General features: G+C 46.4%; 1 protein-coding gene across 3 annotated transcripts in view; it reads left to right on the forward strand.

The window, feature by feature from the left end:
* Positions 1 to 1,309: 1,309 nt before the first annotated feature.
* Positions 1,310 to 23,832, forward strand: part of STK35 (serine/threonine kinase 35) — a 45,912-nt gene continuing 23,389 nt past the window's right edge. Inside the window, exons 1-3 of one of the 3 annotated variants that reach the window (XM_060123244.1) lie at positions 1,310 to 1,829; positions 2,420 to 3,020; positions 15,951 to 16,982. In XM_060123244.1, coding sequence (XP_059979227.1) covers positions 1,524 to 1,829; positions 2,420 to 3,020; positions 15,951 to 16,663 — 1,620 coding nt within the window. In that variant the 5' untranslated portion in view covers positions 1,310 to 1,523 and the 3' untranslated portion in view covers positions 16,664 to 16,982. Of the gene's footprint in view, positions 1,830 to 1,891; positions 1,989 to 2,419; positions 3,021 to 15,950; positions 16,983 to 23,832 lie in introns of those variants that run through there. The other 2 variants (XR_009535327.1, XM_060123246.1) reach the window with 2 other exon arrangements.

Genomic DNA, 23,832 nt, shown 5'->3' on the forward strand with positions numbered 1-23,832 from the left:
GGACAAAGAAAAGCTGAATAATTAACTGCCTTTCTAGAGTAAAGGAAACTCTGGAGTCATGACAACTAAATGCAAAGTGATCCTGACTGGATCGTAGGAAATAGCTATATTATGGGGACAATTAGCAAAATTTAAATATGGAAGACATATTAAAGAATTGCATTATTGTCAAAATTCTTGATTTTGATAATTGTACTGAGATTTTGCAAGAGAATATCCATGTTCTTAGGAAGAACACACAGAAATATTTAGGAATGAAAGGGGAATGATGTCTGAAATTTAGTCTAAAGTGGTTTTGGGGGAAAAGAAAATACAAAAACATATTATATATAATACATATACAAACAAATACACAAGAGAGAAAATGATAATGCAAATGTAGTAAAATATAACAAATTATTATTATGGTTAAAAATATGAGATTCTTTACTATTCTTGTAATTTATATGTAAATTTGAAATTTTATCCAAAAAAAGTTTAAGTTTTTAGTGACCACACTAACAAAGTGGCCTGTCCCCAACCCCCAGGCACTCTTTAGCTCATTCTTTTCCTCTATTACACTTACATTGTCAAAAATGATCCTATGTATTTATTTAATAATATCTAACATTTAATGTGTGCAAGGCCCTGTCCTATTCTAAGCGCTTTAACTGTCTAACCTCAGTGAATCCTTCAACTACTGTTCTTCCCATATTACAGATGAGGACAAGAGACACTTAAGAAAGTGTTATTTGCACAAAGTCACCCATATGATTTGACGAGGCACAGAACCTCAACTAAGGTAGAGACTGTCTTGTTCACCGCTCTTTCCCCAACAATTTAGAACAAAAACGGTGCCTAGCACATTATAGGCACTCAATATCTGTAGATTCAAATATGGAGCACCTACTCAGCACTGAGGTACAAAGCAGTGAACAAAATATTTAAAGATTCATGTCTAAATGGAGCTTGCATTCAGCACTCTCAGCCCTGCACCCAATTAGCCACTTCAGATTTGTATCAAAATCTAAATATTTATATATTAATATTTATTTATATATTAATATTTTATATAATATATATTTTTTATTTGGGGCTATCAACCCTGGGAGGCAAGGTCGAGTCTACCCATTTTTCAGAAGGGGAAACTGAGGCTCCAAGTGGGGCAATGTTTTGCCCAGGATCAAGGGGCTTAATAGGAGACTGGGCGTGGATTCCATCCCAGTGCGGGCGGTTCCCAGGCAAGACCTATGAATCAATTAAACCGACCAATCCAATCAACCAATCAGTATTTATTAGGGCCTACTGGGTACAGCTCCTCTTCATGCAGCGCAGGCAAGGAAGAGAGGAGGTTGCGGTGCGCAGGCGGCTGCGGAGACCGGAGGCCGCTGCCCGATCGCGGGAATTTGGCGCCAGTTTTTTGTTGGTTGGGTGTTCTCGCCTGTGATTGGGCCCCGGCCCCGCAGTGGGCTCACCCGGCTGCTACTGGTCGGCCGACCTTGGCAGGACCCCGGCGGCGCAGTACTCGGCTGGCCTCCCGGGGGATGGGCCACCAGGAGCCCCCGCTGGCCCGAGTGCGGGCGGGACATGCGGCTTATATAAAAAGGTTACGTAAAGGGCTCAGCTGGCGCGAACACGTGGAGAGCCGCGGGAGCCCTGACGCCCAGTTGTCCCCCGAGAGCACCGCTGCCGTCACCCGTACAGCAACAGGCTCTGTCGCACGCCCGACCCGGGCCACGGTCTCTCGCCCGGCTAGGTACCCGAAGCAGCCCTGGCCCGGAGCGGACCACCCCCAGCTGGGGGCCTTAGAGGGGAAACGCGCTGCCCGGAAGTGGAAGGGCGCAGGCCAGGTAAGGGCGCGGTCCGCGGAGTGAAAGCTAGCACCCAAACTGGAACTACGCCCGCCGCCTCGGGCGTCTGGGGAGGGCAGTTGGGCCCCCGGTTGGGCGCGCTCAGGGACTCCGGACTTTCAAGCCAACCCCTTACACCCGCAGCCCGGCGGGACTTGGGTCGGTCCGCTGGGCTCCGCTCCGGCTTAATTCAATGGACTGTTTACACCCGGGAGAACACAGGACGGGACGCGGGGAGGGGCATCCCAGAGGGAGCCAAGCGGAAAAAAGATCTCCACAGTCCGAATTTCTTCTTAAGGGCGATTTTCATAAGTCACGAAAGCTGCGAGTCCTTGTTTCTCGTATTGCTATACAATAAGTTAACTGAAAAGGCGGGGAGTTTCTGCTTTTCTTTCCGGCTCCCCCTCTGAGCCAGTGCCCCGTGGTTTCGTCTTTCCCGCTTTCCCCTCCCCTCCCCCGTTCAGTCAGCAGCCGTGCCTTCCGTCTTAAAGGGGCCGTGGCGGCCGGAGGAGGTGGTGGGACGCCCTGAGGCCTGCGCTGCTTGCCTCCCGGCCTTGGCCTGGTCGTTTAACCGATTCTTTCGCCCGCAGGTCACAATCCAGGGTCCCGCTCCTCCGCGTCCCGGGGCCGGACGGAGGGATGAGGCAGGGGGGTCCCGGGCAGCGCCGTTGCTGCTCCCCCCGCCGCCCGCAGCCATGGAAACGGGGGAGGAGGACGGCGCCCGCAGAGGTACACAAAGCCCCGAGCGGAAAAGGCGAAGCCCAGTGCCGCGGGCGCTCAGCGCGAAGCTGAGGCCGGCGGCTGTGGCCCAGGCCATGGATCCGGTGGCGGCCGAGGCCCCGGGCGAGGCCTACCTGGCGCGGCGGCGGCCGGAGGGCGGCGGCGGGTCGGCGCGGCCGCGCTACAGCCTTTTGGCGGAGATCGGGCGCGGCAGCTACGGCGTGGTGTACGAGGCAGTGGCCGGGCGCAGCGGGGCCCGGGTGGCGGTCAAGAAGATCCGCTGCGACGCCCCCGAGAACGTGGAGCTGGCGCTAGCCGAATTCTGGGCCCTGACCAGCCTCAAGCGGCGCCACCAAAACGTCGTGCAGTTTGAGGAGTGCGTCCTGCAGCGCAACGGGCTAGCCCAGCGCATGAGCCACGGCAACAAGAGCTCACAGCTTTACCTGCGCCTGGTGGAAACCTCGCTCAAAGGTAGGAATGCCGAGGGCCGCCCTGGCCACGCATGGCCTGGACCCACGAATCTGCTGGGCTCGGCCCAAACTGACCCCTAGACCCTGGTCCCGGTTCTGTCGCCCTGGACCCGACACACCCTCCTTTCCGGGGCAGACATTCGGGCCGCCCTCTCCTCTCCTCCTCTCCGGATCCATGATTAGTCCCCGGCACTAATGTTAGCTGGTATTTTAATAACAAGGGCTCATTAAGTGCTAACCATTGTCGTAGGAAGTGCTCCATAAGTGTGAACCATTACTATGAAACGTGTAGCACTTTTAAGGTCGGACTTGGGAGTGGAGGGCGTTGGGTTCAGAGTCGGTGGAAGAACTGCCGAGCCCCCTCACACTCTAGGGCCTCTTCTGTTTCCCTCCCAAAGCAAACAAAAAAACTTTGCTGGACCCACCCACACCCGCTCCCTGTCTGGTTCCAAAAATCCTGACACCCTCCGGCTCCACCCGGCTAACTCTTGTTTCCTGGTCTTCCTTTTCCTCTGAGACCCCCCCCACCCCCCACCAGCCCTTCATCCCAGGGCAGTCAAGCAAACCGGCAGTTTTCAGCCTAGGTCCTCTAGGGGCCTGCAGAATAATAACTCCACAGGTGGGTCGAGAGCTGTCACACAACACACCTAACAGCTTTTTCTTCCCTTTTACAGCCACCCTCTGAGGCTGGCTTCCAAGTGGTTTTATTTATAGGGACGATGGGGCTCAGTGAAGCAAGGGGATTTTGCAGTCCTGGGAGGGCTAGTCCTGGTTTCGGGGTTTTAACTGCAGTTAGGGAGTGTGTGCATCCTGAGTGCTCACGTGCCTTGTTCAAACTACAAGTAGCCAAGGGTCTGTTCATAGAAGAGAGAGCCAGTGGGCTAGGAAGGCCTGAGGAGACTTCCTCAGGGGAGAAGTTGCTAATCTGAGACTCAGCTCTGCCCTAGATCTCTTACAGAGTGACTTGAGGTATAACTTGAAAAGTAAGTCCTCTTCTCTTTCTATAAGTGGAGAAACTAAGGTTTAGAGGTGAACGAACCTAAGTTGATGAAGGTTAATCAGCTTGTAAGGGAGGTATGGTTGTACTCCTGGTTTGTTTACAATTTTTCATAGCTTAAGCGATGTGAACTCAGATCTGTCTTGATTCAAGGCCTCAATCCTTTTAAAAGGTTTAATGGTTTCCTCCCTCCCCAAAGGATGATCTAGATCTGACCTTAGTAAGAGCAGGTAGGATTTGGGGTGGGGTTGGATAGGGCGTTTTGTTTGGAGCTTTTGCCTGACTGACTATAAGATCCTCCAGGCCCATCCCAAGAGAACTCCTGGTCCTGTTTCAGGTCAGTTGTTTGACAGCGGATTGAGGACATGCTCAATATTACCCGGGGTCCTTTTTCAAAATAGGCTTCTACTTTTTATGCCCATCCCTGCTCCATCCATCCTGAAAAGCCCACCTTCTCTCCAGGGTAAATATATTTGTTTTGAAAAGACTTTCCAGGAGATTCTTTCAGCTTACCTGTATTCTACAGGCTCTTCACTTCACTCTCAGACTGTCTTTTCTGTGGTTAATGAATGGTCTGGACTTCCAACTTACATGACTGCCTTGGGATGTAGGAGTTTGCTTTTCCAAAGGATCCTCTTCTATCCTCAGCTCATTGATACCAGTTTTGAAACTTCAACCTGGGTTGGAAGTCTTTGCTTTGTGTCCCTACGTATACTGTTCAAACTTTCCTCACTTGTAGAATTTGTCAAAACTCCGCAGTAAACAGTGGCAGCATAACACAGGCTTTGGGGTTAGACTCACTTTTAGTCATAGTTTGTCTCAGCTGACTGCATGGGACAAGTTGTTTCAAACCTGTGGGGAGCATTCCTTTATTAATAGGGTGAGGGTTCCTCTGTCATAGGGTTGCTGTGCAGCCTGGGAATGTCAACAAGTGCTCCAGATGAGGAGAAATTTGCTGCTTCAGTAAGTTCAGGCTACGTTTTGAATCTTCTTCCACTGTCATCCCCTTCAAAATTCACAATGTTCCTGTTCAAGTTTCCCAAACTTGACCATGGAACACATTCTGTTTCCTGTACTGTAGGCAGCGCCAAGTTGACAGAAACACTGGTATTTTCTTCCTCCCTTTGTGAACTAAAACTGAGGCCTAAAAGAAACGAAATATTTTGCTTTAGCCCACATACTTAATATGTCCCTTTTAGTTATTTGGAGTCTTAAATATATGAGCCTCTACCATGGGTCAGTTAATATTCTGGGCTTAGGGAGAGAGCAGTAAAGACAACGCATGTTGCCTCTGCTTATAAACTGATATTCAGATTTACGTGTCAAGTGTAAATTTAACAAGCAGTTAATAGGCGTTAAGCTTTTTGCTATCAGTATTAAAGTGGAGAACAAATATCCAAATTACTCCAGGTTAAGTTTTCCAGACTTCAGCTTCCAAAATTTAGCAGTCCTGATATGCCGTCGGGGCAGATTCCTTCTAGTTTGCAAGTAATCTGGTTCAGCTCTGTCTGTAAACAGATGCGGTCACCTCTTGCCCCGACTCCTGCAATTTAGGATAATTTTGAATAGACTGAAAAGTGTTAATCTGCCTTAAAGTCTCAATGAACCAAATCCACAAACTTTTACTGAGATCCCTATGGTGGTATTTGCAGAGGAAAAAAAAAAACTCTTTGTCCCAAAGGAAATTAATTTGAAGTTTGAGGACATGTAGAAGACTCAAATGCTAATCAAGGTCATGGAAGAAAAGGCAAGTTGGCTCATTAATGGCTTTGTTCTGTGTTGTACATATTAACAAGAATAAGAATCAGGAGTTAGCCAGAAGTTAGCAGAGAAGGTGGGCTTTGAAAGAAGGGGGCCTAGGAACACATGAATAGGTAGAGAAGAGACTGCTATTTATTTCACAGTTTGGCCAAATAGAGAACAAATAGAGAATGGTTGTCTGTCTCCTTTCTCCTCCCCCCTCTCCAGGTATCAACTCCACCAGAAGGCATTTCTCTAGTTTTAAAAAATTATGTATGAATAAACCAATATCAAAAAAGGGGTAAGGGGACTTCTTAATGCAGTTCTTCATCTTCTCCACTTAGATAGACTTCTATGTCTTATGTCCTTCCTTTCTCTCTGAACAAAGACCAAAAAGTCCTACCCAGAGCATTAAATAGAGAACAGAAGTTTCAGACAGTCAGTAGTGAGCCATCTTAGATGTCTGATCTGGCCTTCTGTTTCACAGGGAAGGAAATTGAAGCCCAGAAAAGAGACAGGACTTGCCCCAGATGAGTTAGTGGTAGTATTCAAACCAGTCTCCCAGGCTTTTTTAAACCAGATTAACAATCCTGTAAATTATTTGGTTGATGGGTTGGTGGCTTTGTTTAACTTTTAAGAACTTTTAATTAAAAAAGGGTTAACAGTTTGCTTTTATCCCCTTGTTTCCATTGCCAAAGGACCCTGTCCTGATTGCACCTAAAACTGAATTCAAGATTACTGCCACTTAGACAGCAGGCATGCCAGAGCTCATTGTCAAACTGAGAAATTCTGATGCTCTCTACAAAGTGCACACTGATCCTTATACAAATAGCAGCAAATAAAGACAAAAAAAAAAATCCACAACAAACTGTCAAGGCTCATAAAACTGAATAATTAGAAGTTTGGAAAAGCCAGGAACCTAGCTTATCCCAACTTGGTAAAACGTGACATGTTCCGCTTGACCAATTATTTGACGTTTGCTGTACTCAGGATACCTGGAGGGGCTTTCACATGGGTGGGAATCTTGGCCCTTGGGAGGCAGTCTTGTCTGCACGCTGATGCACGGTGTGACTGTGAGCCATACACTGCACTAGAAGAAGCTATGCAGAGTTTCCTCCACGAGGCATGCAGAAGGCTTGGCCATGACAGTCGTGCAAGGTCATGAGTGGTGGGTGTCCCAGAAAACAGTAGAGGTTCCCTCTGGGAGCATAGAGGCCTGGGGAAGCAAGGAAGGAGGTAGACCTCAGGAAGCTGAGGGGGAGCCAGTGTCTTAGTGGATGGGTTGTTGGCCTGCAAACTCCTCTCAGCCCATTGAGAGCCCAGGGAAATCTTGGGCTCAGAGCTGGGTGCCCCCTTCCCAGGACGCTGGAAAGCACCTCTGAATTCTCTACTGCAGCTTTGGGGTCTCAGAGTTTAGAGATCCCTGGGTAGAGGCAGGGAGCTGAATGGTAGTCTTCGGCTACCCTGACCTACATATAAAGGCAGCATTTAGGGTCCCGGGAAATGAATGGGATACAGTAGAACATTGGTATTGACTGGGAGTCGGAAGGTCTTAGTCCCAGTTTCACCCTGTTAATAAAAGCTAAAACTCACTGATTGCTGTCTGCCAAGAGCTGTTCTAAAGGCTTTATGCCTCTTAACTGTTTCAGTCTTCGTAACCACCTTTTGAAGTCAATACTATAATTATCCCTATTTTACGAGTGAGACAACTTGAGGCGCTGAGGTTAGTGACATTGCCCGATGTATAGCAGCTAAGCAGAACCAAGCCAGGCTCCAAGCCCCGGCATTCTGGATTGAGTCCGCTTTCCTTCACAGCTGCGCTGCACTCTTGGGACAGGTGGCTTAAGTTCTGGGCTCTCCTGTTTTTCTTGTTGTTAAATGGGTGTAATCATATTTTACTCAGAAGCTAATGGCTACTATCTATTTTCAATTATGTGTTAACCAGTACTTGTGGCACTGCTGATTTCTACTGGTGCCTCCCCTAGGTCTCAGCTGCCAGGGACCCTCTGCCTCCTTTCTGTTCTGCTCTCGATTGTCTTGGGACAACCACACAGACTTTCCTTTTCTCTTGCTACTGACAGACGGCTTTCCTTCTGTGTGCATTGGGGGTTTTAGATACCAGCCCCAGGAGATAGAAGCAACACTTACTTGAGAGCTTTGATTAATTGGCATTGTATTGGGTAGGGCTTTTTACAGTGTAAGTACACTCTCAAAGAGAGCTTAGCTTCCCAATAGAACATCAGTTTATTTTCAGCTCGAACTTGGCTTTTGGTGGTATTTAGCCACGGGCCCTCCTCAGTAACTCACAAATTCTGGATGCTTACATAGTTGTCTTAATCTAAACATTCTTCATGCCCTATACTAGAATGTTCTCTGATATTTCTCTGTTTTAAGCCTCTCCAGCTAACAGTTCTCATCTTGATTCATTTCACCCAGTTATTGATCACCTACTCAATGTGTGTGAGGTGCATCGCGGGAGCCCAGAGACATGGTCTCGTTCCGCTGTGATGCCCAGTCTAAGGGAGGAGGTGGGCACAGCACAACCAATGATACTTCACTGCAGCCCGTGAGAGGTGCTTTAGGGGGGACAGCTGGCAGGAATGTGGACTAAGTTTAGAGGAGGGAAGGAGGAGTTGTAAAAGGGTAAACCAGAAGTGAGCCTGGCACGCAGTAAGGCTAGGCATGTGGCAAGGACCATTGCACATGGAGAGAGAAAACCAGGACTGCCCTACTCCCCAGTCTGCCTGGCCAGTGGAATCTGCATTTTTAACAAGAGCCTTGCAATGTTCCAAGTCCTAATAGCTAACCTTAGATTTTTATGGTTCATCCTCTCATTTAATCCTCTCCACTTTAGGTTGGAGTTTTTGTAACCTGGTTTTACACACAAGAAAATCAAGATCCATTAAGTCAAGTAACTTGTCCATTCCCACAGTGGTGAAAGGTCAGGCTCTAGGTTTATATCCAGATGTCTTTGCAATTTTTAACATGATTAACACCCAGTAGTTGTCTGCTCTGGTGTCCAGGCACCTTGCAAGAGGCTTCGTATGTCACAATTAAGCCTCCCAACAACCCATTGAGGTAAGTGTCTCTTCCCAATTTATGGAAAATGAAATATTCATGGGGTCTTTTTTAGCAGTTTGCCCAGGGTCACATTAGCCATGAAAGTGTGGGAGTGGGTGGTTTTGACCCCAGGCCTGGCTGGCTCCTTCTCCTTTCCCCCTGGGCCTGAGAGTTCCTAACTGGCCTCTTGGCCTCTACAGGACACTGCATCTTGCCCTGGCAGCCACCCTGAGCGGGTGTGTTCTGTAGTGCACAAAGACATTTGATTAATGAAGTACTTTGAATTGAACACACCCTGTGGTGTTGACACTGGACCCAGCCTCTTTATAGTGACACAGCTCAAGGTCACTGAGGCTGGGAGGAGGGCTTGGTCTATGTGCTCATTTTGGGAGAATGTGCTGAATGGTCCTCATCTTCAGCATCTTCTCAGGACTGATCTTCTGAACCACTTCTTTAGTTAAAAGTTGTATATTAAAATTTTTATTTAATCAGCAGGGATAGCTATGGTCATAACAAATTCAAACCTCATTTCTGGATTCCTTTATAATATTTTCTTAAACATAACTTTCAAATTTTATATCTTATGTCTCACTTCACATTAAACATGCTTATGATGTGTTATGTGATCTTCTCTTTTGGCTTTTTAAGTAAATTTTGTTGAAGTAAAACATGGCCCTTTAAGCATTCAACTAAGTGGCAATGCCATTATTAACCATTAATTACTCGTGGACAGTTGTTCTAACTCCTTACTTGTACTGTGCTGTGTGGAATACCAGTTCTGTGTGTCTTTAGTGCTTGGTGTGCCCTTTTGTTGCTGGTAGTGGTAGGTTTTTGTTTTTGTTTTGCCTTTTTGGTACTCTTCTTTTAGAATAAATTCCTGGAGTGGGATTTTTATGTCGTGTTGAGCATTTTGAAGACTTGTGATAAATATTGCTGAATTGTTTATCTCAGCATGCTTATCAAAATCATAATTAATCCTCTGTGAAAAATGAATCAGTGAGTTATGTGGTTGGCCTATCAATACTGGAGACTTAAGGAACATTGAACTCCTTGGGGGCGTCCATAAGAGTACTTAAGGAGGAACTGTCACAGTGGGAAGTGGAACATCCAGGTGTTAACTTCTGCTGCAGGCAGTGAGAGGCAGCAGTAAAGCATCAGGGTTAGGAATCCAGGCTGTGGAGACTCTGGGGTCTGCCTCTGTGAGACTGTAGTGAGACCGAAGGCAAGTTATTTAATCTTTTGAGCCTCAGTTTCCTCACTTGTGAAAGGGTCATGTACGTAGATGCAAGTTGGGAGTAAGAAGAGAGGATTGGCTTCTTCCTTCCTTCCATCACATGTGAAGTGACGAGTTGCTCAGTTCTGTTGATTCTAAACCTCCAAGACCTTTCTCCCATCCCCTTCCTGCCTCCTCCCTGGCCAGCCCTCACTTCTTCAGCTTTCAGGACCTCCTGATGCATCTCTTGGCCTCTAGTCTGTCTTCCATTTCTAACTCCTCTTGCCTCCAGAGGGAACCTGTTTCGTCGATTCTCAGACGTGTTCTTCCACATGTTAACATCTCTGAAATCAGAACTCAGTCAGTGGCAAACCAGAGTGTTGTCAACAGCTTGGATGTCTTACCTAAACGGTACATCTAACTTTACATTGGTGACTTATTAGTTTCAATAAGCAGCTTATCTTTCTAAAATACTTCAAGAACTTTTAGTCACTTCCCATTTCTTAGAGTTCACATTCTTGTAGTCTGCCAGATACCATTATGAGCAGACTCCAGCTTCACCTCCAGCCTCATTTCTCCCCATCTCCTACCACATCTCTTCTGTGATTACCCCAGGTTACGTGGGTCCCTCGCTGCACGCTTACACCCCCGTGCCGTGTGCTCACTCTCTTCACCCCAGGAAACACAGTGCATGAGCCGCTTACTCTCAGCCTGCCCTTCTCTCGTCCTAACCACCCTTCCCTACCCCTCAGGCAGAGCTGCCTCCTCTTCCTTATTCTCGTAGCTGCAGTCATTCTGCTTCCAATGGCTGGAAGCCTTCATAAGGGCAGAGGCTTTTGCTCATCGCATGTTTGGGGTCTGCCAAGCAGTGCATGCTCTAGCATAACTGTGTACTTATACTAGAGCATAGCAGATGCCAGCCATTATATAGGGGAGGGATAAACAACAAGGTTCTGCTGTACAGCACAGGGAGCTGTGTTCACTATCCTGTGGCAAACCATAATGGAAAAGAATATGTACATGTATAACTGAGTGACTTTGCTGTACAGCAGAGATCGGCACAACACTGTAAATCAACTATATTTCAATATAAAAAAAAAGTCGAATTTCTGGAGGATGCTTGGAAATAGGCTTATAAAATTCTGAGTATTTTGTATCCCTTTCCAGGAAGTGCCTGCCTTTCCACAGCTCATACTGACTTACCGTCATGCTGAGCCTCCTGACCTCAAGTTCCTGAATACAGCCCATTTTGTTGGGAGACTTCAGCCACTGCTTATGCCCATGAGTAATGAGATGCGAGGCACCTGCTTGATTTTTTTTAACTTTATTTTTTAAAATTTATTTATTTGGCAGCGCCGGGACTTAGTTGCAGCACTTGGGATCTTGATTGCCGAGTGTGGGATCTTTTAGTTACAGCATGTGGGACCTAGTTCCCTGACCAGGGATCGAACCCAGGGATCGCTCCTGCATTGGGAGCACGAAGTCTTAGCCACTGGACCACCAGGGAAGTCCCTTGCTTGATTTTTTTTTTAATTGTTTCCCTTTGAACTGTGGTATAGGATATGTTTTGAAATACAGAGTTTATTTTGTGGTCTTCTGGCTACTGGACTTGGGAAAGGTAATAAAACGCCCCTGAAGGTAGGCCTGCCGCTGATCAAAGTGCATTTCTTTGCCCCCTGTAACCTGGGAGTTAGCACATTCTGGTGGAGGGATGTGGCTGTGCAGGATCGCACCTTACCAACCACTCACGGCTGTGATAAATAGTTCCTGGAACCCAGTGGGCTCTCAAAGGTTGATTTGCCACAAATCCTATCACCTTCAAATAACACTCTCTTTTCTACAGCTCTGGGCAGCTAAATTTTCAGCCCTTTTTAGTCTTACAGAACTGTCAGATTTATACCAAACAAGGGAATTATAAAACTTAAGTAAATTTTGTTTGTTTCAATCAGTTCAAAAAACTGAATTTCATGTGAGGATTCTACTAGTGTCTGCATCTGTTTGTTCCAGTTTTACATCCCAAAACTGGGGAAGTAACCACAGGGTGGCTTCAGTGACCCACTGGGGTCGCTGTGAAACAGACCTGAGCTGAAACTCCACTGGTCACCTGACCTCTATTGGCCCCCTACCCTGACTGGACCATGGTGACGTTTTGAGTCTCCAGGAATTTGTGTCAGCTTAGAACCAGTGTTCGATAATCCCTGGAAGTTTGACCATTTTCCCTTCCCCAGTGCGCAGTCACCCTGGTAAATAATGAGACTTGGGCTTTGGCAGGTCAGAAGAGGAAAGTTACCTGGGAAATCAGGCACATGTCGAGTAGGTTAGCTTTCAGGCTGGGTCCTAAGGTACACATTCAGATGCACCTGCACAGATGTGGGGAGAGGGGTCACCTTTTACGTAGAGAGGTCACCCCAAATAAAAGTGGCCTGCTCTGGCTAGAATATGGATTTTAGCTATTACAGCCTGAGAAATGTGATATCATCATCCATTTTCATTTTCTGATCTCAGTTTCATCTTTTGCCTAACGTGTGAAAGCTGTATTCTCTGGCCTCCAGCACTGAGAGTATTGAAATCCGTGACTTGCTGGGACTTGGCTGGGGTCTGGTGGGAATGATGATGTAGGAGATGGTAAAGGATGTGATTCCCCCAAAGTACCTTATACTCTGCCGACTGTGACTTAACTCAGGAGTATGTGGTGTGTCATTCTCATTTGATGGATGAGAAGACTGAGTCTCAAAGGTTCAGGGACTTGCCCCAGGTTCTAGCTATCTTCCCATCATACTCAGTCTCGAAACCACCCAGTAAACCGGGGGCAGAATTGGGGTCTCAAGCTAGACTCCTGTCTTCTGGTCTTCTATTACTCTTCTGTTACTGTGTGCTCTTCTACTACTTGCTTCTCAACAGAAATGCACCCAGTGCGTTGAGTGCCGCATTCCCTCCCTCCATCTGGCTGTGATGAGAGGTAGCTGAGAGGCCCAGTAGACAATCTGCCTGAAGGAAAGGGCTGGAATTCTTACATGCCTCTTATGTTTTTTGTGGGCAGTTGGGATTCCTTCATGAAAACACATACTGCAGCTTCTCATGAAATAAGCCCAAGGTCCTACCCTGTGCAAAGTGCTTTTTGTCTCTGGGACAAGTAGCTACGTCCCCCACTTTCCATTCTGTCATGCTCACTGATGCTTTGTCTGCTTCCTGTCCAGTTCTGTCATCTCTACAAACAGCCCCCTTCTTTGGCGTCTCCTGACCTTAGCTCATTCCCCAGAGCAAGTCCCTCGATCCCAGGTCTCATCTACCCACTCACTCACTGACTGAGGGCACTTTTTTACCTTTTTTTTTTCTTTCCCTAGATTCTCATAACCTGGACTTATATGTAGTCTGTTTTACAGAGTTGTTGTCTTTTTATTTCAATTGCCATAGTTACCAACTTTGTGTATAAAATAATCATCATTCCCCACCCTTTATTTCCCCACCAGAAGTTTCACTGTTTTCTGATGTGGCCTTTGCAGAAGGAATTTGATGCCTTTTTAATAGTTTCCTTTCTGGCTCTACCACCCCCAAACATTTCTTGCTCTCCTTTTTATGGGTCTTTACTCGGGAGTCTAGGTTGATTGATCAGGGCTCAGATCACCACTTCATTTTGCAGTCTTTTATTTATTTATTTATTTTTAATTTATTTTTGGCTGCGTTGCGTCTTTGTTGCTGCGCGCGGGCTTTCTCTAGTTGCAGTGAGCGGGGGTTACTCTTCGTTGCAGTGCATGGGCTTCTTATGGTGGTAGCTTCTCTTGTTGCGGAGCATGGGCTCTAGGCACAGCGGGCTTCAGTAGTTCTGGCTCAAGGTCTTAGTTGCTCAGCGGCCTGTGGGATCTTCCTGGACCAGGACTTGAACCCGTGTCCCCTGAATTGGCAAGCAGATTCTTAACCACTGTGCCACCAGGGAAGTCCCTGGGGTCCTTTTAGATAGAACCTCAGCCTACTGGAGCAGATGACCTAGAAAGAGGATTATGAGATGGGAAACAACTGATTAAAAAAAAAAAAATCTGCCCTAAACTATTTCTACCTGTATGACTTTTGATTGTGAGCAGTATAAACAAATTATATAATTACAGGGGAAATGTGGTCTGTCAGATCGTGGTCAAAAACCTAAAGCTGGGCTTCCCCGGTGGCACAGTGGTTGAGAGTCCGCCTGCCGACGCAGGGGACACGGGTTCGTGCCCCGGTCCAGGAGGATCACGCGTGCCGCGGAGCGGCTGGGCCCGTGAGCCATGGCCTCTGGGCCTGTGCTCCGCAACGGGAGAGGCCACAACAGTGAGAGGCCCGCGTACCACAAAAAAAACAAAACAAAACAAAACAGAAAAACCTAAAGCTTTTGCCTTGTCCGTCTAGTCATCTTCTTGGATCAACCTAGAACTTCCAGACCACTGGCTTTTTGTAGGCTATGTTCCTTGGTAATTTCGGGGCTTAGCAACATCTCATCTGGATCACCCATTCTCTTTGTAATAAAGTAAATGACTAGTGAAAGAAACCCTCTGGCAGAGGCTGTGTGAGGGGTTGCAGCCTTCATTTGTGGTAGAATGGAGACACTGTACGGGGGATCAGAGGACTTTTCCTCAGGGTCTGGCTCAGTCACGAATGATTCATGTGACCACCTGGGGCTGACCCAGCCTCATCAGCAAGATGAGACACCTGCCTACTTAGGCTCAAGCTTTTTGGGCTCTTGCAGTCACCAAATAACTTCATGCTAAGGCTTCAGTGTACCGTTAATTGCTTTATAAAGTGTATTGGGATTTGTTTGGAGATGCCAGTCAGCAGCTTTCCTGGAGTTTCTGTGGTTCAAAAGGAAAGACTTTCTGAGGAAGGCAGAGCTGGAGTTTCAAGTTTCCACATAACTTGATGACATCTTACATCCACTTCAGACTTCCTATGTACACCTCTCTGGTCCGTTTATTCCTGTGCCTCGTTATCCATCCCATCTCAGCCTAGAGTTTCCTTCTGGCTTCTCCCTGCTGATTTACTGCCTGTCTCTTAGGGGTCACTCAAGTCCTGCCCCTTCGGACTTCTTTAGATCTGGTGACTCCTACCCACCCTTCACTGTTCGTAAAACTTGACCTTGATGCAGATGCACAGCTAATGATGCTTGCTGTTTTAAACATCCGTTATCTCCTTCAAACTAAACTTCATAGAGATGGGCCTGTCACTTACCTAACTTGTGCTATAGGCATGTGGTGGGCTACCAGAAAACACTGAGTTGGAGTGTGTCTGAAATAAACTTGTAGTGCCATTCTAGTTGCATCGGCAAGAATCCCTACACTAGGCAGGAAGGAAGGAAGGGAGGGAAGGTCTTTGGCTTAGCATGGAGTAACAGACATTTGACGGTCTTCTCACATATTTTCCCTCGTCTCAGCAGCAGCCCTGGGAGACGTGGGTGGTATGGTGCTGGCTGTTTGGAGACAGTATAATGAAACACAGTGGCGCTGCAGTCATGGATTTGAGTCTGTTAACTCTTAAGTCGCTGTGAGCCTCAGGTTCTTCATTTTATTAGATGGGGCTATTTCTTCCTACCTCCTAGGGTGGTAGTAAATATTAAATTGAACGTCAGGTGCCAGTGTTGGTACTCTGTGTTACACATGGCCATTTACAGGTGAAGAAGCAAAAGTGGAAACTGGGAAAGGTGAACTAAGTTGCCTCCTGGCTAATCATCAGTAAACCAGGGTTCCCTTATCTTGTTATCACTTGACTCACCCTGTATGAGTAGAGATGGGCCTTGTTGTGCAGAGTTGGCTCCGTGCCAGTTATGCTGGTCCTCTTGGATTGGAGCGATCGTCATCACTGTCACTCCTACTCTAATATGCTACAGCCCTTTAGTCTACAAGTGGTGTGACTGTGTCCATCTCACTTGGGCTCTTTCTGGTCTTCCCTTGATTTAGGAGAAAGGATCCTGGGTTATGCTGAGGAGCCCTGCTATCTCTGGTTTGTCATGGAGTTCTGTGAAGGTGGAGACCTGAATCAGTATGTCCTGTCCCGGAGGCCGGACCCAGCCACCAACAAGAGCTTCATGCTACAGCTCACGAGCGCCATTGCCTTCCTGCACAAAAACCACATCGTGCACAGGGACCTAAAGCCAGACAACATCCTCATCACAGAGCGGTCTGGCACCCCCATCCTCAAGGTGGCAGACTTTGGACTAAGCAAGGTCTGTGCTGGGCTGGCCCCCCGAGGTAAAGAGGGCAATCAAGACAACAAAAATGTGAATGTGAATAAATACTGGCTGTCCTCAGCCTGTGGCTCAGACTTCTACATGGCCCCTGAAGTCTGGGAGGGACACTACACAGCCAAGGCTGACATCTTTGCCCTGGGCATTATCATCTGGGCAATGATAGAAAGAATCACTTTCATTGACTCTGAGACCAAGAAGGAGCTCCTGGGGACCTATATCAAACAGGGGACTGAGATCGTCCCTGTTGGTGAGGCGCTGCTAGAAAACCCAAAGATGGAGTTGCACATCCCCCAGAAACGCAGGACTTCCATGTCTGAGGGGATCAAGCAGCTCTTGAAAGATATGTTAGCTGCTAACCCACAGGACCGGCCTGATGCCTTTGAACTTGAAACCAGAATGGACCAGGTCACATGTGCTGCTTAAAATTCAGGGCAAAGCATCTTGGGTGTTTTTAAACTAGGTGAGTGTACTTCTTTTTGTTCTGCATGCACACTTCCTGAACTACTGGATTCTTCAATCTGAGCCCAGGGAGGCGGGGGGTATGGAGTTGGGGGCAAATGCAGCGTTGAAGAGAACTAAGTGCTGGTTACCAAAGATTCCTCCCAAGTCTCAATGAAGAAATTGAGGGGTTATTTGAGTACAAATGAGAAAGTCTAGGGAAGTTTTGAGTAGACATTGCATTTGAGCTGAGTCTCTTAAGTTTTTTAGAAATACTTTCTCATCAATAAATGCTTACTGTAAAAAATGTGCAAAAGAAGTACGGACATTTTTTTCAGCATATAAACACTGTCCCCAATTTGTATCCTTCCTACTCGCACATCCAATTCTGCATAGTTTAGATCATGCTCTTTTAGGTTTAGTTTCCTGCTCTTCCATTCAGCTCTAACCCAAGCATTTTCCATGTCATACTTTGAAAGCATGGCCTTCAGTACTTGACATTCTATTATAGGTACAGTAACGTAACCATTCTCCCACTTCAGATAGCACATGTCCATTTCTCCATTTTAGATACTATAAACAGTGTGTGAGTGACTATTCTTTTAGAGAAACCTTTGCTTATTTAACAGATTGATTGTGGGCTTTCATTTGTCAAGTACCGTGCTAGGCTCTGGGATAACAGTGGTAAGCAAAATCAGAAAACATACCCCATCCTCATGACTTCTGCAGCTTAGTCAAGGAGAGAAACATTAAATCAGTATTTATCATAGTTGCTTTGCAACGAACGTAAGGAAATTGACCTTTCAGGGAATAGTGCCCAGAAGCAAGAGTAGGGAATTGGAAGCTGAGGGGAGCATCCCAGGTAAAAGGCCTAGCCTCTGCAAGGGACCTGAAGCCAGCGGGAGCCTAGCATATTGGAGAGCCTCCAGCAGTTTGGAGTAGTGAAGGATGTAGTAGACAGGTGGTAGCTGGGGAGGACAGTGGCCTGCTGGAGCGTGGATAGAGCTGAGGTGGATAATCCAAAAGTGTGTACCAGGAACAGCACTGGTAGTTCAGTTGGACCAGAGTCTGAGATGTGAGCAAGGGAAATAAGACTAGAAATAAGGTGAAACATGGGACCCTGGAATTTGACCTTGACTTAGTAGGCATTTGGGAGCCATATGCAAAGCAGAGCAGAGCAATGTAGCATTAAGAGCTTCAGCATGTGTAAGCTGATTTGAACCGGAGATTGGGAGACCAGTTGGACCAATTATTTGATTCACGCTAGTAAGGGATGTTGTTGAACCTAAATGTAGTAGCACTGAGGATAGAGGAGTGCTTGGATCTTTGGGGCAGAATTGGCAAGGCAACTGGCCAATATTGAAGTAGAAGGAAGTAATAGATGTTGGGAGATTAATGTCAGTAGATATACATGCTGGCTAGCGTATTGGTCAGGTTTGATTCATTTTCCTTAAAGGGAATGGAAAAGAAAAGAACATTGAATACTTACCATGAATGCTAGGTATTTTCACATGTACCATTTTGTTTCACCTTTGCAACCCTGCAAGGGTTAAGTCATTTACCCACGATCCTACTAATTTAAGGGCAGGTATATCTTAACTCATGTTCCTTCTCCCCCCCAGCCCCTTTTTTCTTAGTATCAAGATGGCAAACTGGAAATAAGCTAGACTTAGATTTTGCTGAAGGCTTGAGAGGAGGTGATAGGGGGTGGAAGCAGATCCCAGTGGTCATGAGGAAGGAGCCTCAGCACCTGGGGCACAGAGCCCTCCATTACCTAGGTGGGTTCTTAGTCCCTTCTTTCCCTTCATCACCCTCACATTTCTGGTTGGTATTGGTTAATGCTGATTTGAGCCTGGTTATACTTCAGTATTCAGTGAACTTACTTCTCAAATGAGTCACTCCAGGTTTAATTCTTCCATTCCACAAACATGATCTTCCAGGTGCCAGGCCAGTTTGTCCTACTGCCCAGTGAGTAAGAGAACAGCGTTCTTAAAGCTAGGTTTGGGGTAGTACCATGTTCGAGCCTAAAAAGGGTTGGCTAAGCAGTATTTTAATTGTATTTCATGCTGTCACTTTCCATTTCCATCTCATCTTTTCTACTTTAAAAAAACCTCTTAGAATTCAAGTTTGCCCTGGGGTAGAAAGAAGGTTGTCATTGGAAGAGGGATCTGAATTTGGGTTAGGATTATGGGGTTGTCATAACTAATTGAAATCATGGCTCCCACTTGGACATCCACACTTGGGATTTGTGCTTTGTTGCAGGGCAAAGTTAAAGTTAAAGCTTAATAGCAGTGATTGCTTCAGGTAGGAGAAATAGGTGACCTTGGGATGAGAAAAGATCAGAAACATAGTTACGGCCAAGTGTCCCAGACTCTGACAACTAATGAGGACAGTGCTTGGTCAGTTGGTACCTATGCTGCCCTGTCCTAGCTGGGCACTTAGAACTGTGGGCCGGGTCCAGGGCCCTGGTCTTTGTGACCAGGAGCTGAGCCTTGTAGTGCCAGAGGTTCAAATCAGTTGTGGTATAAATGAGTATTTGGCTGGTTAGAGAATCAGAGGCTTGAGCTGGGAGGAACTATTGAGTCTAAACTCCCCTCTCTCCCAATCAAGCTTTATAGATGGAGAAGCTAATTCCATATATTCATTCACCACATTTATTGAGAAACTATTTGCCAGGGACTATTTCAGGCACAGAAGATACATTAGTGAGCAAAACCAACAAAAATTCTTACAGTTGTAGAGCTTACATCTACTGGGGAGACAGACATAACTTAGCTGTGGGTTAGTGGAGGGATATAGACCAGGATAAGGGAGATCAGAATGCAGGGAGGTGAGGGATGGAGGTATACTTCCAAGTGGAAGAGATCAGGGATGGTCTTAAGACAGTGACCTTTGAGCAAAGGTTAGAAGGAGTAGAGGGAGTGAACCATGAGGATTTCTGGAGGAAAAACATCCCAGACAGAGGCAATAGCCATTATAATAGCTTGAAGGCTAGATAGAGTGAGCAGGGAGGAGAGTATAGGAAAAGAAGCTAGAGAGGTAATTAGGAGTCAACTAGAATAGCCCTTGTAGGCCACTGTGAGGATTTTGGCTTTTAATCTTCTGGTCATTGGTGTGTTTTCAGCTGTATGATGTTTGATCTTTTGAAAGGATCACTGTACCTGCTGTGCTAAAAGTAAACTGAAGGGAGCAAGTGAGGGGACAAGATGGGAGGCTACTATGATAACCCAGGTGAGAGATAATGGTGGCTTTGAACAGTGGAACAGGGGAGGTAATGATTGGATTTTGGGTGAATTTTGAAGTCAACCAACACGGTTTCATGCTAGATTGAACATAAGATGTGAGAGAGGAATTAAGGATGACTACAAGTTCTTGGCCTTGGAAGCCATTGGAAGGATAGAGAGGATCAAATGAGATGGGGAAGAACAGATTTGACTGGAGAAAGTTAGGTCTTGGTCATCTGAAAGTTTGGAATGCCTGTTTAGAATCCAAGTACAGAAGTTGAGGGACTTCCCTGGTGGTCCAGTGGTTAGGACTCCACACTTCCACTGCAGGGTGCATTGGTTCCATCCCTGGTCAGGGAACTAAGATCCTGCATACCCATGCAGCTCGGCAGAAAAAGAAAAATAATCATTGGTGACCAAGTACAGAGGTCGAGTAGGCTGTTGTATGAGTCTAGAATTCAGAGGAGAGAATGGTCTAGAGGTACAAATTTTGAGATGACCAAGGTTCTAAAGTGGGCATAGAGAAGATTTCAAAGCAAAACAGCTTGGAGAGAAGGAAAGGAAGCCAGAGGTATAGGAGACCTGGGCATGGTGTCCTGGAAGCCAGGTGGAGAAAAGACCTCAGGAGGAGGAAGGAATCAGCCGTGGCGTGTTCTATAGGTAGGCTGAGTGAGATGAGATGAGACTGGCCACTGACCATTGGATTTAGCGATTGGGAAGTCATTAGTGTTCGTGAGCAATTTTGGTGGCTCATAATGAGGAGAACCCTAACTAGAGTGGGTTTCAGAGAGAATGAAGGGGTGGAATTGGAGACCGTGAGAGAGTAGGCCAACGATTCTCAAAGCTTTTGGTCTGAAGGCCCCATTGCACTCCTGAAATTGAGGATTCCAGAGTTTTTGTTTTGGGTTATATCTACGGGTATTGGTATTAGAAATTAAAACTGAGAAATGTTTTAAACGTTCCTTTCAAATGAATAGTAATTCAGTTACATATTAACATACATAATTTATGAAAAATGACTTTTCAAAAACGTATTTAGTGAGTAGAGTGGCATTGTTTTATATTTTTGCAAATCTTAACAACTGCCTTGATAGTCAGCTGGATTCTTATTTGCTTTTGCTTTGTAGACTGGTGCTATGTCACTCATCATGTAACTTCTGGAAAACTTCACAGTACACTTGTGAGAGAATGAAAGTGGAAAAGGCAAATAACTATGAAAAGTTTTGGCTTCGTGTACTGCTGAGCTACAAACCACATTTTGATGCCTCTTCCTGAGGAATTTTACTGTGAAGGGGAGCTGAGAAGTAGGGAGAGACCTAGAAAGAAGGGACTTATTCAAGGTCCCAAATGAAGGGGCAGAACTTGTGTGTCCTGATTCCTGGCCAGCTTTCCTATGAAACTTTTTGTCGTGGGTCAGACTCTAGCTGCATAAAGGAAACCCAGTCGTTCCCAGTAACAGCGTGATGAAGGAATGGTGAAGGAACGCCTCAGCAATCTAGGATTGTAGATTTCAGAGTAATGTTTAAATTGGGGCTAAATGGTTTCAGTTTTTTGCAACCATGAATGGAATTGCACTTTGGGTTGGAAACATGGGATTCCTCTGAGAGGAGTGTTGCCTCGTGGACTGTCCAGAATCGAGTCCCACTTCTGTGCTTTACTGGTTCTGTGACCTCAGGCAAGTTATTTTACCTCTCTGGGTTTCATCATCCATAAAGTGGAGTAGATCATACTTATCTGATTGAGGTTGTTGGAGGAGTTGCAAGAGGCTGTGAAAGTGCCCCGTAGAAACAGTCTAAGTGAGATGCTGGACGGCACAGTCTTAGATGCACGCTTGGGCTTGAGGTGGAAGCAGTGTCTTCTGTTCCTCTGAAGATGGTGGTCTTTAGTTGCCTTGTTTCTGAGGATTGCCAAATAGCTTTCTTCTTTGAAACAAAGCTATAGTCAAGGCAACTCTGTCCAATTGCTTGTTCCAGAAAAATGTCTCTGTTTTTAAAGGTTACTCAGTGAGGGGTCCTAGCTCTCTCTTACTTGTCACTTTTTGAAGATGTTTAATAATCCCTAATGGTTCCTACCATCCATCCAAAAGCCTTACCCAAAGCAGGAAGCCAGCCAGACTGATGTTCCAGGTACCACTGCCCACACGTTACCGGGGAGGTTGCTATGGGATAAGGGACTCTGCATTCATGGCCAAGTTTGCTGTCTAATACACAAACCTCAGTTACCTAGGGCTTTTTGAAGCCAGGGCCTTGAATGATGTTTATTTGGAGTGGGCAGCTCAGGTCTGCTGAAGGAAATCAGATGTTGTTGTGACCTAAGGGGTCACAGAGAATGTTCTTTGTACCATATGCGATCTTGGTAGCTGCCCAACATCAGAAAGAAATTGGGCCTAATTTCTTGTTGAAGTAATAAATGATATATTATTCCCTGGCCTAGGGTCCAAAGATGTGGCTCTGGGCTAACATGTTGGGTATCCGGTTGGCCCCTTGACCTGGGCTTCAGATTTTGTTTCTGTTTTATGAGATCTGAGGTTTTTTAACATGAGGATTCCTAAACCCCTAGTCGAACCCCTTTGCTGGAGATTCAAAAGCTTTTTCAGCTCATCTCACGGGCAGCAAGCAGCACATATGCTTACACTGAAGCTGTAGAAGCCAATTCAGGTCATTCGCTTCCTTTCGGCTGGAATTATACCCAAATTGTGTCACATTATAGGTATCGAGTTAATCAAAAGTAAGACTAAAAACTTAAAAATGGGGGGGAAATGTTTAGTTAATGTGGTTTGTTTTAAACAACAGAGTCTTCAAAACAGAATCTGGGGTAGGGGGGCGGGTGGTGGTAAATTTTTAAAAGATTTTAAGTGCGAAATTGGGAACCCAAGACTAGAGAGGTCTCCAGGCCCCATCTCTGAGTGTGACTTCCTGACCCAGCCATCGGAACTAACCCAGGAACACATAAGACAGGCCTTTCTCTCACAGGACTGCCCTCCCTGTGGGAAGGGGCAGGATGAGACCATGGGTGAGACCTAGCTTCTGAGAATGTAAGACCCCCACTTGGAGCCTCACCTCCTGAGTCTAGAAGGCTAAGGCTTTGATGGAGGGCAACAGTGCCAGAGATGATGATAATTAATGGACATCCCTGGGCTGGGTGCTTTATGACCATTATTTCATTTACTGCTTTTCAAGTAAGTTCCTGAAGCTCTCAGAGCTAGTAAGGGTCAAAGCCTAGATTTCAACCCAGGCCCAAGTCCATGGCTGTAACCAGTATGGTGTATTGCCTCATGGAATTGCCTGTAAATCTCAAATGTTTTCAAAATTCAACAAACAGTTGAGCCTCACGTATATTGCGCGGCACTAGATGGGGCCGGAAATGCATTCTGAGTTGAGTAAGGTGGGCCGGAGGAGCCTGGCACTTAGTCGGTTTCCAGTTAGGAGGTTGTTTCTTCTACTCTGAGAAGGTTCAGAGTGTGCTGGTAAACACCTAGGTAGCCCAAAGGACAGCGATGGAGGAAGACTTCCCGGAGAGGGTGTGACTGCCGAAGAGACCCAAGTCAGAAGTCTGATTCTCACAGCCCAGAGGCTCATCCCTCTTAGTGTCTGGTGGAGCCTTGAACTGCCCAAAGGGAGGATGGGAGGAGCAGAAGAGGGAAGTGCCAGCCTCACCTTGAAGTGGATGATTAGGTCCTTGGAAAGAACGGAAGTTTTAGTTAGATTTGGGGGCGGGGGTGTTGGTATTCAGCCAGTGACTGTTAATTCTTAGATCCAAGCAGAACTAGAACTGCTGAGCATCTTTTGAGTCCCTGTCTATAACTGGAGGCCCCAGCCTTGCTTCTACCCTGTCTCACTAGACTTCACGGGGCTGTGTGAGAGCAGAGGGTTGTGGGTTTGCTGCTCTTTTCCCTGGGAATGTAAAGCTCAGCGTTCACTGAAGACCTGG

The sequence above is a fragment of the Lagenorhynchus albirostris genome, chromosome 15, assembly GCF_949774975.1.
Source record: "Lagenorhynchus albirostris chromosome 15, mLagAlb1.1, whole genome shotgun sequence".
NCBI lineage: Eukaryota > Metazoa > Chordata > Mammalia > Artiodactyla > Delphinidae > Lagenorhynchus > Lagenorhynchus albirostris.